Source organism: Propithecus coquereli, unplaced genomic scaffold (assembly GCF_000956105.1).
Source record: "Propithecus coquereli isolate 6110/MARCELLA unplaced genomic scaffold, Pcoq_1.0 Scaffold85, whole genome shotgun sequence".
NCBI lineage: Eukaryota > Metazoa > Chordata > Mammalia > Primates > Indriidae > Propithecus > Propithecus coquereli.
Window position 1 is genome coordinate 4,564,774 of NW_012154729.1, and position 17,317 is coordinate 4,582,090.

The 17,317-nt window shown below is 41.2% G+C and overlaps 1 protein-coding gene across 1 annotated transcript in view; it reads left to right on the forward strand.

Annotated features, from left to right (window-relative positions):
- Positions 1–17,317, forward strand: part of CCDC38 (coiled-coil domain containing 38) — a 41,670-nt gene that overhangs the window by 18,637 nt on the left and 5,716 nt on the right. Inside the window, exons 6-13 of the mRNA XM_012664050.1 lie at positions 745–908; positions 1,024–1,104; positions 3,105–3,256; positions 5,402–5,497; positions 7,640–7,700; positions 8,893–8,959; positions 11,001–11,152; positions 12,381–12,516. Of these exons, the coding sequence (XP_012519504.1) occupies positions 745–908; positions 1,024–1,104; positions 3,105–3,256; positions 5,402–5,497; positions 7,640–7,700; positions 8,893–8,959; positions 11,001–11,152; positions 12,381–12,516 (909 nt within the window). The remainder of the gene's footprint in view (positions 1–744; positions 909–1,023; positions 1,105–3,104; positions 3,257–5,401; positions 5,498–7,639; positions 7,701–8,892; positions 8,960–11,000; positions 11,153–12,380; positions 12,517–17,317) is intronic.

Sequence of the window (17,317 nt, forward strand, 5' to 3'; positions counted from 1 at the left end):
ATACTCCGTGAATAAACTAATGAATGAAATATTTTTTGTTACTAGCTTAGAGGGTCTAATTATTGCTTGTTATTTCTTTAAAATTATCTCTTTCCATATTTTAAATTTATCTTATTTGTGGCTTTGTTCATTTATAACTTATTTTTCATGTATGACATTAAAAACCCAAGTGGATTCTTATATTCTGTACTAAAAACATAGAAGGCAGATGTTGAAGCTGTGTTTGAGGATCTAAACAGGCCTCTTGAGTATGATTAAACACCCACACCCTTGGGCTGGCTCCCGGGAATGCACCACTACTGGCCTGGCGGAGTTGAAACTGCCTTTTTCCGTGGTGCCTCCTGTTGGAGGAGAGGCTGGTGGCCTTTGTGTCTGCAGACAGGCCAGTTTCCCAAGGCCCAGAAAGTACTGGAGGGTGACACACTGTGGGTGATGCCAGATGGACCTGCCCTTTGGAGGGTTACAGAGCTATTTTTGAGTTGTGGGGCAGAGCCAGTTGGGAACAGCACAGAGCCTAATAGTAAGCAAGAGAGATTAGTCTCCCTTTTAACTATCCCTCCAGATAAAATTCTTTCCTGAAATAAAGACCATTGCCCCAAGATTTGGGCAAACTGTTAATATTATTTCTAATGCAAATGACCACTTACTGTGCACGCTAACTTTCCCCTTTAGGATGAGACTATTGAAATGTACTACTAGAAATGAGGGATAATGTTCTTGTACTTCTGTTTTCAACATTCCTAGTATACTCTGTCAACCAAAAGAAACACAATTAAAAAGTTTGAAAAAAACATGGCAGTGAAAGAAAGGCAGCTCGCAAAAGCAGAAAGAAAGCTCCAAGATGACGCGATGGCCTTTGAAGAGTTCCTTCGAGAAAATGACCAGAGATCTGTGGATGCTCTTAAGATGTCAGTTTCTTCACTCTGGCCAAATCCCTTCCCCTCCTTCTTTTATTTTATTTTTTTAGTTTTTCAGAACACAACACGAAACAAAACAAACTAACAAACCTCCATCACTTTTCAGTGCAGCACAAGAAACTATAAACAAACTCCAAACGACGGCAGAGCTGAAGAAAGCGAGTACAGAGCTGCAGGCCATGAAGAGGTGAGGGGACACCATCTTCTTGTGCCCAAATTTCCATGACCCATTAAAACCTATTTGTGCCTAGGAAGCCCCAGTAATCCTGATAATCCTTGGCAAGTGATGATTTCATAAATTTGAACACGTTTTTAAAATAAGGAACTTGCCCATCACAGACTGTCCCTGCCCGAGTGTCAGGACAGTATGTGGCCTCTGGCTGAAAAGTTTCCCTAACTCGTGAACACAAGAGCAAAGAAATGAGTTGAAAAGAAGCAAACCAATGCTAGGAATAAACAAATTATTTTCTAAGCGCCCTTTTTCCTTCATTCAGACACATTTTTTCCTATACTTTAACATCTCTGAAATTGGGATTCATTTTACCATCTTGTTAAAGTTATGATTGGCAGCATTTTTTATATTTATACTTAGTAGAACCTAGTATTGCTATGAAAAACTAAGATCTGCCTGGTGTGCTGCTCTCTTGCCAGCTTCTTGGGAGGCAGAGGCAGGAGGATCACTTGCGCCCAGGAGTTTCAGTCTAGGCTGGGCAACATAGTGAGACTCCCATCTCTAAAAATAAATAAATAAAAATTTTTTAAAGTAAGATCTGTAATGAGAAAAATTATAGGAGCAGGAGTTGGGATAAAATTGTACTGTCTACCACTCTTTTTCAAACCTGGATGTTTCCTTCCATGATCAAGGAAACTCACTTGAACTAATTGTAAATATATAAAGAAATTTCCTTCTGTCATCATCCTTGGACAATAATTTCATGATTCAGGAGACATTGTAGTCTTGGTATCAGGTCATGCTAAAACTTGTTTTTCTCTTTCTTTTTTCTTTTTTTTTTTGTTTTAAGAGACAAGGTCTTGCTCTGTCACCTGGGCTGGAGCGCAGTGAGGCAATCAAAGCTCACAGCAACCTCAAACTCCTGGGCTCAGGCAATCCTCCTGCCTCAGCCTCCCCAGTAGCATGTGCCACCATGCCTGGCTAATTTTTTAAATTCTTTTGTAGAGATGGGGTCTCACTCTGTCACCGAGGCTGGTCTCAAACTCTTGAGCTCAAGTCATCCTCCCGCCTGGGCCTCCCACAGTGCTAGGATTATGGGTGTGTGCCACTGCATCTGGCCAGAACTTTTTCTGAGAATTTGATGTTTATCTCTCCTCTAGAACTAAGTCCTAGACCTCTTACACCTGAACTTTTCTTGGGAGGAGAACAATAACTTGTCTAAAATGAAGCAAATGAACCAGATGGTAGTTTCTCTAAATCCAGTTGCACTAACCAAAAATGTGTTTCAAATAGGATATGAATAAGGGAGGCTCTTAAAGGTACAGGTATGGGAGCTCCTTTTATGCGAGCCTTTTTCTGTCATTTTAAACATTCCCCTGGATCCGCTTTGTAACATGATTACCATAAAGCCATGGAAAGCTGGGGAGAAGCTTTTGGTCCAAGTCACTTGGTGGTGTTGGTGAGAGCTTAGGCAGGTGAGTCCGACAGACCCAGGTTTGGGTGCTGGCTCCACCATTTACTAGACAAATGACTTTGCAAGTCCTCTGTTCTCCCTCCAAAGATGGGAATAAGAGTACCTATTTTAAAGTGCTGTAGCCAGGATGAAATTCATGTCTGTAGTGTGTCCTGTGTATTGCCCAGCACATAGTAGGTGCTCATTAAGTGTTAGTCTCTTTCTTCCCCTTGCAAAAGTACCATCTTTTGCTACCTTCTAATTTCTCCCTGTGTCTAAAACTTAACACAATGTTTCCCACAAAAATAAACAAGTAGGATAAAAGTATCATCAGTATAGTCTATGCATGCATATCTCTGGGCATGTTTTATTCAAACAGCTTACAGATTTCTTCTCATTTCGTATTTTATTGAAGCCTATATTGTTATAGCCATATTTATACTTTTTGATAGTTCAATTATTGTCCAAATACAATCAAGAGAATGAATTTTGTCAAATATTTGTTAAATTCACATGCTGTCACACAGATATACCTAATCGTATCTTCGTTTCTTTTGAGTAGTGAAATAGCAAAAACAGAATTCCTCCTTAACGAGTACATGAGATACGGATTTTTTCTGCTGAAATTGTCTCCAAAGCATTGGCAAATGGAGCAGGCACTTAAAAAAGCGCAGGCAACAAAAACAAATACCATCCTTCCAAAACTATTAACAAGTAAGTCACGTATTTTTAATTCCAATTAAGTAATTATCCCTAACTCTAAAATAATATGCTTCAATGTTTGTTATTTAAATAGTCAGAATTTTTAAAGCAAAACCTGAACAAGGATTCTCACACTCTCACATTTTTGATATATTATTAATTTGGAAACTCAGGCTAATTTCAGATATAAAGTGTCTAAGACCATTTGCGTTGCTATATAGGAATGCCAGAGGCTGGATAATTTATAAAGAAAAGGTTTATTTGGCTCACAGTTCTGCAGGCTGTACAAGAAGCATGGCGCCAGCACCTGGTGAGGGCTTCAGGCTGCCTCCACTTGTGGCTGAAGGGGGAGGGGAGCCACCTGTGCAGAGATCACATGATGAGAGAAAGGAAGTGAGAGGGGAGGGAGGGACGTGCCAGGCTCTTTTTAACAACCAGCTCCTGTGGGAACTCATAGAGTGAGAACTCACTCATTGTTGTGAGTACGGTACCAAGCCATTCGTAAGGGATCCACCCTCGTGACTCAAACACCTGCCACTAAGCCACACCTCCAGTACTGGGGATCAGATCTTACTGTGAGGTTTGGAGGGTCCCGTATCCAAACTATAGAATAAAGCAATAAAAATATATGCATGGAGAAATAGAAAATATATTATTTGCAGATGATATGATAGCATAACTAGAACTCACTCTCCCCAAAAAAACTGAGAAACTTTTATTTTATTACAGGATTCTTTAAAGTAAATGGACACAAAGTTAATTATACTTTATTAACGTAACGTATTAACCTAAATAAACTAACTTTATTAATTAGAAAATATACAAGGAAATTAAATCCAAGAAAACAATAACCTTAACGTGTGTGACTTACAGGTTTGATAAATAGAAAAATATGTCATGTTTTCAGACAGAAAGATGGATGTTGTAAAGTTGCCAATTTTTTCTGAAATTAACATGTAAGTTTTATGGAATTATAATAAAAATGTTACCAAAAATTTGTCAGGGAGTTGGGTGTTGGGTGGAGAGAACTTTGCACAATAATTCTAAGGTTCATCTAGAAAAATAAACAAATACTTTTGAATTAAGAAGGTAATGGGAGAAGGTTACTAACCCTTTAAAATATTATATAATATATTGTTGCAGAGTCTTAGTAATTAAAACAGTAATGTACTGGTGGCATCAGGAGGTCAGCTCAATGGACCAGAAATAGATTCTATTACCTATTTGAGGGAATTTAATAAATGACAAAAGTCGGGTCACAAATCAAAGGACAAGATTTGCACTTCCGGAAACATTTGGGTGACAAAGACTGGACTTACCCTCCTGCCTGAAAAATCTGAAAAACTGGGTAAATATATGAAACAATAGATTTTGGACATTGGACATCAAGAATGAAAGCAGAGTAATCCTTAGCAGAGGGGAAATCAGTGAGGTGAGCAGTGGGATTGCCTCAGTTTACTGCGGGGGGAGAGTTTCCAGGCTGTAGCAGAGGGATGGGGAGCCCTGGTGGAGCCTAGCTGAGAACTGCTGCTGCTAGTCCAGGTGGGAGCATTTACACCACAGCAATCGGCAAACTACGCATCAGGGAGAATTTGTTTTCCAGAGAGCTGGTTGTTACACATGGGCCAGCACATCACTGATGGGTGCCCTGCTCAGTTCCCTGTGCCTCTCACCGTGACAAGTGTGATTAAATTAGGTCATGTGTGTAAAGTGTTGAGAACAGTGATGACATTTGGTGAAAGCTCACTAAATGGTGTTGAACAAGAGAGAAAACAAATGGGAAAAAGAAACTTGAGAAGTATTAGATTCGCATGCAACAGCTTAAGATTCAGTCCTGCTAGATTTGTCATGTAAACAGAAGATGCTCACACATGAGTTAAGCTGTGCGCTCAGAGGAGTGAATAGCTAATCCTGGGATTTTAGGAGCTGCGGCAGGCAGGGCAGTTATCACCCATTCTGCCTTCCCCCCAGACTAGCCCTTGGCATCCGCATGATAGGTTTGCTGGTTTACAATGTCTCCACCTTGTATTTCCGTTCCTGGAAGCTTTGACGATAACTCGACTTTCACCCCAAGATGAAGCTCTTATTCTCAGAAGTAGGGTTTTTTTTCCCCTCCCTATCTCTCTCTCCCTCTGCCCCTTTATTTTCCATTTCTAGAATTCTCCTTACATTCAAATCAAAAAGAAGACACCTTGGAGGAGCCCAGGCAGACATCAGTCTTTTCAGAAGACTCTTCTCAGAAAAGTAGCCGAGGTAAAGCAGAGATTTGGGACTTCCCTCACAAAAATAAAACCCCAGAATGTGTCCATCTCAAAGCGGAGATGGCGGACTTGGACTTACAAGCCAACCTGGGAATTAGAGGGTGGTGTCCATTCACCTCACCCTTAACCCTGGGGAGCCAGGAGTTCTAGTTCTCTCTCTGACATTATCACAAAACTCTGAGAGGGGCACACGTGGACAGAACAGGTGGAGAATCAGGAGATGAGGCCATGAACCACCCCCTGGCACACGTGCTGTGGGCCTTCCCCACAGGGGCCCCTCATTCCTCTGGCTCAGTCCTGCCTTCTGCAATCAACAGGCCATTCCCAGGGCCCAGGATACCAGGCCGGTTGCAACCAGGTGACTGCCATTAGCCAGTGACTCAGAGAAGTAACTCTTGGAGAGAAACTGAGGTGACTCTAACATGCCCACGATCAGCTCCAAGAACTCCTTCAACATCACCACCCTCTTTTGGTGGCACGAACCCCCTCCCTCCACTCTCCATCGTAACCGCACACTGGAGATGTGGCCCACTGAGCTGCTCTGTGTGGCTCCAGTGTTTTAACATTGTTGGCTTGGAGGCCAACATTTAAATCTCAGCAGATGAAAAAAACCTATATCTCTGTCTTCTCTTGAAAACCACAAGATCTGAAGTCTGGGGCCAAGTTGGGAATGTTCCCATGGGAGGGGTCTGACCTCGCCAGTTGCCCGAGTCCTTCCTGGGCCACTTCCCTGCTTTACCTGTATTCATTCCCTGCATTCATTTGGGTCTGCAACCCCCAAGACAGGCTGACTCTTGGGGACCCTTCTCCCCTTTATCCTGCTGCCGACCAGCCGATAAAGCTCAATTTGCCCACCCAGAAGTGACCCTGCTATGGCCCGCTGCCCTGTACGTTCAGCCAGCTGATTGAAAACTTGAATTCTTTTGGCTTGTGAAGCCAATTTGGATCCAAATTATTTAAGACATATCACTTTGCCTGAAGGAGGATCTGCAGTGCGTGGGAGTGTCAATGTTCTCTTTGAAATCTTGAATATAGAAGTTACTCCGTTTAAATAACACCCCTTAACAGTACTTTTTTATAGCATGTGTTAGGGAACCAGATTTAAAAGCTAAGATGATAATTTAAGATGGTAGCGGGACCCATCTGCTTCCTCACCCAGTTTTTCCCTTCCTTCCTTCACTCACCGTCTATTTATTGGAGGCAAACGGTGTGTCAGGCACTCTTCAAGGGCTCGAGTAGACAAAGACGAGTCAGATATGGTTCTGCAGCCCAGAACTACACACGACCATCGAGCAAGTGATACGGTAGCGACAGACAGTGGGGGCTCTGGGGGCAAAAGCCAAAAATGTGATCTCTGCCTGAGGCATTTGGAAGAGTCTTTATAGACAAAGTCACACCTGAGCTGGGTTTTGAAGGATGAGTAGGAGCCTGCCAGGTGGCGGGTGGGGAGAGTGAGGCCCGCTGCGGTTTTAAGACAGAATAGCAGGAAGAGGGGTTGGAAGCCATAAAAGCACTGGTGTGAAGAAACATGCCCAGGGGACAGGGTTTGGGGGACAGTGGATGAGTGAATCAAAACCAGTTTTGACCACTTCTCAGTTTCAGACCAAGGTCAAGCCCAGACCTTGACGTGGTGGGCACGAGTGCATGTAGGTTCGAGGGGAATGAGTGCCAGGTGACTTGTGTGTGGCAACGATTGGTCTGTCTCCAAGACGTAATCATTAAAGTGCCCATCCCTTTTATTTTCTCCCTTGATTCGAAACGACCTGTGGCTAGAAATATATATATGATTAGGCAAAAATAGAACTCTGATGTATATTTCACAATTTATGTCCCCAATTTGTGACCTTCAATAGTTGTAGCCTGCTTCTGACAATACACCCCACCCCCACCCCAGCCACTGTGACTTTGATTTTACATTTATGCTTGAAACCCAATTTCAACGGGATAAAAGACCTCCATTTTCTATGTGAATATCATTCTAATAATAAAATATTTTGAAAAAAATAATGGGTATGTCTGTGCAGAAAAATGAATAACTTATAGCAAGCGACAAGGACTCATTTCCAATTACATATTATTTCTTTCCACTCCACCATCACCAACGGCATGGATTTCACCTGGATATTTTGAACAGGAAAGCCACTCAGGAGGAAGTCCATTCTCATCCCAGAGAAAACGAAATCAACTGTATCAAAGTACAGTACATACTTGATTAACTCTCTTGGAAACTGTGGATGGTTTTTAGCAAATAACTCCTTTAGCCTGTCATCAACACATATATCAGGTGTCCACACCTGCGGTAACAGATACTGGAGCGAGGGGTGACATTCCTGTGTACTCCTGAGATCTCCCGGGTCTCTCTGCATTCTTTGATAAGTACCTGCAACCACTGTTTGCAGAAACTACCTGCCCCTTGCATCTTGGGTCTTTGCCTCCCAGCATCCTCTGCCCTTTGGTTTATTAAACTATTCTGCTAGCCTAGGTGTTGGCAATTTCACTGTGTCATTCGAAATTGCTGCAATAGGACCATAAAGTATTTTATTTTAATTTATTTTTTGTTTCTCCCCTTACTGGATTGCGGATTCCTTTATACTCATTATTTCAGAAGTCGCTAGTTGTCAACCCTGGCTACTCCAAGGGAATTTTAAGAAAATGTGTTGATGCCTGGGACAGGTACACCGGCTCGGAGGACAGGAACTGGGCTGGCACTACAATCACAACACGATCAGAATTCTCATGACAATCGCTGAGGGAAACAGACACATTTTTCTCTGAATTCTAGGGGCCTGAGGGTTGTTCCATTTCTGTGGCATTTAGCAGTCACTTTTGTTTTAATTAAATGTTTATCTTGAGATCATTGTAGATTCATGTGCAGTTGTAAGAAATAATACAAGGAGATCTTATGTACCCCACCCAGTTTCTCCCAACGGTAACATCTTGCAAAACTGTCATACAAACCACAACCAGGACATTGACATTGGTACAAAACATCACACAGGATTCTTCGTGTCCCCTTTTATAGCCACACCCATTTCCCTGTTCCACCTCACCTTAACCCCTGGATGTGGCAATGCGGCCGCTGTGTTTCTTAAAAAATAAAGTGACCTTACTTCATAGATGCACCTCAAATAATTGGTATCATAGGGTAGGGCCCTGGCATGTGGCCTCATCTTTCGTGTGTGCCAGCTCTGCGGGGACTGAATCTGATGTTTTTTGCACACTCAGGGATCCGTTGATTTCTGCAATCAGCAGTTCCCTAAAAGGCGAGACAGGCCATTGAAAAGAGCAGTGTTACAGTTAGGTTCCAAAGACAATTTAGAAATGAAAGCAAATCTGTTGACAGAAAATGGCTCAGAAATCATTTTCTTTTTCTTTTTTCTTTTACAGCCAGGCTGAAAGTGTCAGTTCAGAAGACAGTTTGGAATTATTTTCAGATGATATGGACTTTGATGTGGTAACCAGATTATATTTCTTGATTTAAATATTGTGTTTGGTGAAAAGTACAGATGCTCATTTCTTCTTATTAAATTAAAATTTTCTATTCCAAATATTCCACAAATTTTCCAGAAGGAAATAGGATTTCGATACTGTTCTCCAATTGGATATATAGTCCGTCTTTGCCATCAGACGTTTTATGAAAAATAAATGTCTACTAGAAGGTAATAATTTAGGAGATAGATGCAATCTACAGTCTTTCTGCAAAAACAGCCACTTTCTCATGGCTTATCTTTCATTGGAGCTTGAGATGTGCTGGGTACTGAACTGTAAGATAAATAGGCCTCCAACAAAGCAGCCCTGTATTGCTGCAAGATTGACTTTGAGCTAACCTCACCCTAAATACAACCACCGAAACTCAAAAGGAACAAAAAACATCATCCATTATTGTATATTACACAACCTTACCCAAGTCACCTTTTTTAAAAATGGTGGTGACCGGGCAAGGTGGCTCACGCCTGTAATCCTAGCACTCTGGGAGGCCGAGGCGGGAGGATCACTTGAGCTCAGGAGTTCGAGACCAGCCTAAGTAAGAGTGAGACTTCGTCTCTACTAAAAATAGAAAAAATTAGCTGGGTGTGGTGGCACGTGGCTGTAGTCCCAGCTACTCAGGAGGCTGACACAAGAGGATTGCTTAAGCCCAGGAGTTTGAGGTTGCTGTGAACTAGGTCGATGCCACAGCACTCTAGCCCGGGAGACAGAGTGAGACTCTATCTCAAAAAAAAAAAAAAAAATTGTGATTAAAAAACCCCACATGACATAAAATTTACCATCTTAACCATTTTGAGTGGGCAATATGGTAGTGTTAACTATTTGCATATTGTTGTGTGATAGATAGCTAGAACTTTCGTATCTTGCAAAAGTGAAACTCCATACCCATTAAACACCACCTCCCGCCCCCCCACCCCATGCATAGCTCCTGGCAACCACTATTCTACTTTCTTTCTTTTTTTTTTTTGTAGATAGGGTCTCACTCTGTGTTCCCCCCAACCCCCCACCCCCAGGCTGGAGTGCAGTGGTGTGATCACAGCTCACTGCAACCTCAAAATCCTGGGCTCAAGAGATCCTCCTGCCTCAGCCTCCCAAGTAGCTGGGACTACAGGCGTGCACCATCATAACCAGTTAATTTTTAAATTTTTTATAGATATAGGGATCTATTTGCCTAGGCTGGTCTCCAACTCGTGGCCTCAAGCAATCCTCCTGCCTTGGCCTCCCAAATTGCTGGGATTACAGGCTTGAGCCACCGTACCCAGACCCACTATTCTACTGTCTGCTTCTAGGAGTTTGCTTTAGACACCTCATATAAGTGGAAACATGCAGTCTTTGTCTTTTTGTCACTGGCCTCTTTCACCTAGCATGAGGGCCCCAAGGTTTGTCTATGTTGTAGCATACAACAGGACTTACTTTTTAAGGCTGAATAATATTCCATTGTCTGTATAGACCACATTTTCTCTAGCCATTCACCTGTCCATTTAGGTTGCTTCCATGTCTTGGCTATTGCAAATAATGATGAACATCATTATTTGTGTATGCAAATACCCAAGTCATTTTTTAAAAAAATTGCTTAAAGTAATACATACTTCATCTTAAACATTTGGAAAATATAAAATAATTAAGATGTGAGGAGATAATGACCTTCACTGAGCCTTCTGTATTCTCTTTTTCTCTTCCTTCTCTCTGCCTTTCCCTTTCACTTCCTCCTGCCCTCACCTCCTCGTCTTCTCTATTCCCTCTTCTTTCTCTTTTCCTCGTCCTCTTCTTCCATCTTCCCTTCCCCTTCCCCTCTCCAACGCCTCTCATCTGCCCCCAGCACCCAAAATGTCCTCTTCCGGAGAGCCGGCTCTCATCCGGACAGAGGCGAGGCGTCTACAATTCTCTAGCCACGTCTCCCTCGTAATCGGAACAGAATTCCTTTACTCCGCTGTGTTTTCTAGATAACTCACATGCACACAGGTAGGAGATTTTTAAGTGAGTTATGTTCTTCATTACTGACTGATTAGGACCCAGTGCTGTATTTCAAAGAACCAGAAGAGTTGCTTCAAGTCCTCACAGAGCTGGAAGAGCAGAATCTTACTTTGGTCCAATATTCCCAAGATGTAGATGAAAATCTTGACGATGTAAACAAAAGAGAAAAAGTTATACAGGATAAAATGTAAGTCGTTAAAACAAGATGATTTGTTCCATTAAGCAATTTCTAACCGGGGTCTGGGTCCAGCTTATTCACGTGTGGCTCTTTCTCATGGTCTCTCTGGATTCAGGCTGGGGGTTTTATTAATAAGAGTTTGCATTGCAGGGTGTAAAAGGTAGAAGCTACATTTACACAGAATAGATGGGCTTTAGTTTAATTTTGTCCTTACTTTCTTTCACTTGGTCAAAATATTTTCCCAGATAGTAATAATAAAAGATAGTTTAAAAAACTAAAAAGAATTCAAATGGTACCTACTGCCTTAATTTTAGTCCAGTGTCGTTTTCACCCTGTCACTTGGCTAGCTGTCATTTCCTTAATCAAATCATGCTTTGGATGATAATGCTAATAATATGCATTTTCCCTGGCTGTGACTCTCAGCAAAATAATAATCTCATAATTTTTGCAATTAAATATTATATCATATTAGAATGTACATGTCAATATATCGGGGCTATTACAGAAGGGATTTCCGTGTGGGGAAAGAGGCTGGATTTGATGACTCACAAAATTCCTTCCTATTCTAAAATTTTATATTATTACAACTGAAAAAGTTTTGAATCCCAGAGAATGGATCTTTATATCTATCTACTCACTATAAAAATGTGTAAAACCTTTTTCAGATCAGTTTTCTGGGCCAGAAGATGGCAATCTTTTTAAACAATCGATCAAAGTACATTTAACTTCAGAACAAATTAATTTTGTTCTGACAGTGTATGGCGTCCCTCCGGCCCCAGTATGATTTTCTGGGACAGGGTGGGTACAAAAGGGCAGAAAGAGAAGATCTACGTCAGACTCTATCTGTAGAGGATCCTTATCAGAATCTCTAAGCGGGCGAGTCAGGAGTCTGTATTTCCCTTTGGCTCTCCAGACACCCTGAGGATCAGGCTCGAGAATACTGATGTTCCTGGATCACAGCACGACGTGGGTTCCTGACACCTCAACTCTGCTCCTCTCTGGGGGATGCAGGGGAAGCCACAAAAATAGGGGAGAGGAAGAAAAATGCCTTCTGATGGAAGTTAAAAGCAGCATTTTGTACATTTATTTTTCTCATTTTAACTTGAAAAGTTGTGGGTCTTCTGGCAGTGTCTTCAAATAGATACAGGATGTTGACATATGATTGGAGCTCCCGATTGATGGTTATTTCTCTAAACCACAAATTTCAGATGAGGGTCTCTTTCTTCTTTTGCAATAGAAATAGCAACATAGAGTTTCTTTTGGAGCACAAGGAAATGCTTAAGGCTAACTGTGAGAGAGAAGAGGAAAAAGCAGCAGAATTGGAATTAAGGTCCCGGCTATTTAGTTTTGGAGAATTTAATTCAGATGCCCAGGTAATCTTTTTTTGCCTACAGGAATTTTCTGTTGCCTCATGATAACAGTAATTTGCATTCCTTGTGTACTAAACATTTGAATAGAGGAGTTAAAGCAAACCACAAGTCCCAGTTTGATGATGGAAGTGAAGAACCAGCTTGGCATTATCTTGCCGGCAGGTAACAGTCGGTGGACACAGACAGAAAGCATTCACATTGGCAGTGGGGTTCTCTTACAGCGTTGCTCTGAGTATTACACACCATGATATTGAGGTTTCCCCTGTGAATACATTTCTTTTAGTCGGAGTGTATACATATGAAGCAGTTCACTGCCTGGGATCATTTTGGTGGTAATTCAGGAAGCAAGTAATTAACAGAGGAAGCAGTGAATCAACACAATTAACAGTGAATCAACACTGAATGGGAAATTTGCCCAACACTAGGCCTGTAATAGATTTCAGCTTCTTTGGGCCTGCGTAGGTAAGACTCATTATCAAAGCACCAGTGGCATGTGCTGGCACATTACTTATTGAGGAGCTCACCTGTCCCGGCTGGATGCCAACCCCTCCAGGGCAGGGATTGCCTCACCATTCTTAGCTCAGTTTAATGTCTCCATCAAGTTGGTGCTCAATAAATGTTTGTTGAATGAATGATTAGGTTAGTTTTCAGACCCACAACAGGCTCCATCTAACATGGGTTTCTTTGTAAAAACCTCAAATGAAATAAATAAAAATTCAAAGCTAATCTGTGGGGCTAATATCGCATTGATGAACTTGATTTCCAAACGGAGGTAGATTTGGAGGAACTGTATGAGAAAAAGATGACTGTCCTCCCCTACCCACAGGTGGGCAGGGTTACAAAAAGCACACGCCGTTTATGGCTTCTACACACACACACACACACACACACACACACACACACCCCATTTCCTAGGATGCTGTAGCACCCTAAGTTAGCAGGGGATGGGGTTGTGCACTGCTAGAGCAAGAAGCGTGATGACAGCCACCTTTCAATTCAGTGATTCTTTTTAAACTCCCCCCCTTTTTTTTACTGTAATAAAATATACATAAAATTTACCATATAACCATTTTAAGTGTGCAATTCAAAGGCATTAAGTACATTTGCAATGTTGTATAACTATCACCACTATTTCCAGAACTTTCTCAATTTTTCAATATAATATTTAGACTCTTAACCATTTTTAAATGTACAATTCAGTAGCGTTCAGTACATTCACATTGTTTTGCAACCGTCTCCAGAACTCTTTTTCGTCTTGCAAAACTGAAACTCTCCCCAGTGAACAATAACTCCCCATTCCTCCCTCCCCCAGCCCCTGACAACCACCACTCCACTTTCTGTCTCTATGAATTTGACTATTCTAGGTCCCTCATATAAGGTACAGTGGAATTGTACAGTATTCATCCTTTGGTGTCTGGCTTATTTCACTCAGCATAGTGTTTTCAAGGTTCGTCCATGTTGTAGCATGTATCAGAATTGTATTCCTTTTTAAGGCTGAATAATATCCCATTGTATGACTATACCATATTTTGTTTATCCATTCATCTGTTCTTCTGTTGAGGGACACTTGGGTCATTTCCATCCTTCGACTCTGTTTCAAATAATTCTGAAGGTGACTGACATGCAAAATGTCAGATAAATATCCGTGATCGCTCTTCCCCATCTGCCCCACCCCAACCAAGCCCCTTTCATCCAAGTTTAGGGCATCATATTAAAAAGTGGCATTTTTGATACAATGAGGCAACCAGATTCCTAAACAGAGAAGGTAGAATTGATCTGAAAATTACTTTTTTAAAGACTATCCATAAAATTTTGGTCACAAGTGTAAATGTGGCATTCATGTGTTGTACACTCTGGGGAAATGGGGCTGATGATTCCTAGTGTCTCCTAGAAATAAGAAACGTGGGGTGTGAGCAGGGAGGTAGAGCAGGACAACGGGGAGGGAAAAGTATACTTAGAATTTGTCTGCTTCTCCTCCCATGTTTGTTCAGATCTCAAAATGCAGAAAACATAATCCTTTATGAGTAAACATAGTTGTGCCCAATTTTTTAAATTTTGTCTTTTTCAGCTTTGTTGAAGTATAATTGACATATCTAATTTTGATTAATAAATTATCACAGTTACTTTGGAGCTGTAACTGTGAAATGCATATTTTATTCTCTTAAAAACTTTCACACTCCCAACTGTATTTAATCCCCTAAACTATTTTTCTTTGATCCAATATTTTACTTTAAAAATTTTAAATTCCAGTATAATGTACTGTTGAAAAGTGCACAAATCATAAGTGTACCTCTCAAGGAATTTGCTCAAAGCAAACACACCTTTGTACCACCCCCCAGATCAGGGAATAGACCACTATCGGTCCCCCCGACCCCACCCTGCCACAAACCTCCCTCATACCCGTTCCAGCCTTTACCGTCCCTCTTTACCATTATCCTGACTTCTCTCACCACCAAGTAGCTTTCCTGGTTTTGAACTTTATAGAAATGGAATCACGTAATGTGTCTGGTTTCTTTCTCTCAACATTATGCTTGTGAGATTCATCCATGTTGCTTTGTGTAATGGTTGTTGGTTCGTGTTCGTTGAACATGAAATGGAACATAAGCTATTCCATTGTTCAGTTCGCAGAATGTGTTTATCTCTGGTTTTATTGTTCTTTTGCACAGGAAGCTGATCAGGTTCAACCGGGAGAGCTGTGCACAGTCAGCACACAGCAGAATGGGACATGCATTAGAATTGCAGAATCCTTGAGTTGGAAAGGACTTTCAGAGACATCTAGATATTTCCCCCCATCCCCTCTCCAGTTTTGATACAGTGAGTCCTCCTAAAAGGTTGCTCTGGTCATATCGCTTCCCATTCACTGTTGAAAGGCGTCTGATTTCTCATGGGTCTTCCATAATCCTGCCCCACCTGTGCCTCCTGAAGACTCCAGAGCCCCTCGGAGCCCTCGCAGCCTCCGGTGGCAGCGCTTCCTCGGAGCTGTCCTGGGCTGGGCCTGCCATCTGGCGGCAGTTCCGGGGATCGGGCTGCAACGTCCCTTCTCTCTCATCAGTGGGCTGTGCCTTGTGCTCGCTTTCTCTGCGCCCTTTTGCTCTGTCAGGCCCGGGCTTCAGTCTGTCTTTCATTCGTGAGTCATCTTCTTTAATCTCATTCTCCTCTCCTCTCTCCTATTCTTAACTTGCTATCTTAAGAAAACGACTCTTCTCGTCTTTTTCTCGTTTGATGAGGGAACTTTAAAAAAGAAAAAAAAAAGAAAAAAGAGAAGACATCCTAAAAAGCCACTGCCCATCCATCTCTAAAGCTCTTTCTAAGTGTTCAAGAAATCTATCAACCAGAAACCCTTCTCATATTAAAGTTTTTTTCCTCAAAACCAGTTTCCAGTACATTTTTAAAGTATTTTTTTCTGCTTTATTAGTGACTTATGTTTCAGCAGTATTGTTTTTCCATATGGAATGTACAATATTTCAGCCCCTAATGGTTAATTTTACTTTTTTTCCTTCTATGGTTTCCTCTAAAAAGAAATGTTTCTAAAAAAGATGTGTTGTCATATAAACAGTTAACACACCAAGTGCTGTTTTACAGAGGGACAAAAGGGGATTTATGGCAAATAGGACTTTTGGTTTTTTTTCTGTTATTTTGTATTTCCCTAAGTTTTCTAAAAAGAGTGTGTTTTTAATATAAATAGGAACTATTATAAGTGTTACATCAGAGAGAAAAAAGGAGCTTTATGCTAAATAGGGCAATCAGATAGCTTGTTAAAGTAGGAGGTGCGAGAAACGCTGTTGGAAGTACACTCTTGGTATCAGATCTTGGCTTGTAATTTTGATGATTCTGCAAGGAGTCTGTGGTTCCAGAAGGGGCTTCCCATGGCTCCAGGAGCCACGTCTGTCTTGAGTGTGTCATTTGTCCTTGGCTTTATGGTAACTCCCATCTTCTTGAGCAGAAATGGCAATTCGGGCAGAATGTTGCCTGGAGGGCGATTTACATTGCCCAGCAGTTTGTTGAGCTCCTCTTAGCTGCGAATGCCCCGTTAACAGTGGAGAAAGAGGATGACAATTTTCTTGTGGTCCCAAGACATGTTATCCACCAACTCAGGAATATCCGCCGACAGTTAAAACAGCGCAGTGTGGAGGTACAGGGATCAGCAAGGTTTGACCTAAGCTTCTGTTTAGACTGGAATACTGCAGTGGCTTCCCAATGGAGAGTCCTAAAAAGGCTTACATAGGCCAGCCTGGGAATCTGTTTGCTTGGAATTTTTTTTTCTGAGAATGCATTCAGTCATTTATTCAGCAAACATTTATTACGTGCATAGTTATGTGCAAGGCACTGTTTTAGATACAAGTGTAAGCAGAGGCATATCCTCCAGGTGCTTACAGCCTAGAAGGAGAGATAAAACACGTATGCAAATAACTATCATATAGGATGATTACAGTTTAGCAATAGAGTAATAAATGCAAAAAAAGGGAGGCTCACATATTGTGCCAAAAGGAAATGCATCAGAATGGCAAAAGAGGATTTAAAATGTTTATGTTGCCTCTACTTGAATGCTTAAGAGAATCAAATATACAAAAACATTCAAGCAAAAAGATATTCCATCTTATTATAATTACTTTTTATACCTAGACCTAAATATATTTTAAGAAAATAATACAGAGTGTTATTATAGTAATGATCTGACTATACGAAATAGATTAAATATCACTGCTGCATTTTCTCACTGGTCTATGTCATATTGAAGTTTTTCTATTAAAAAAGGAAACATTTAGTAGGATATAAAGGACTTTTCATTGTAATATAGTAAAAT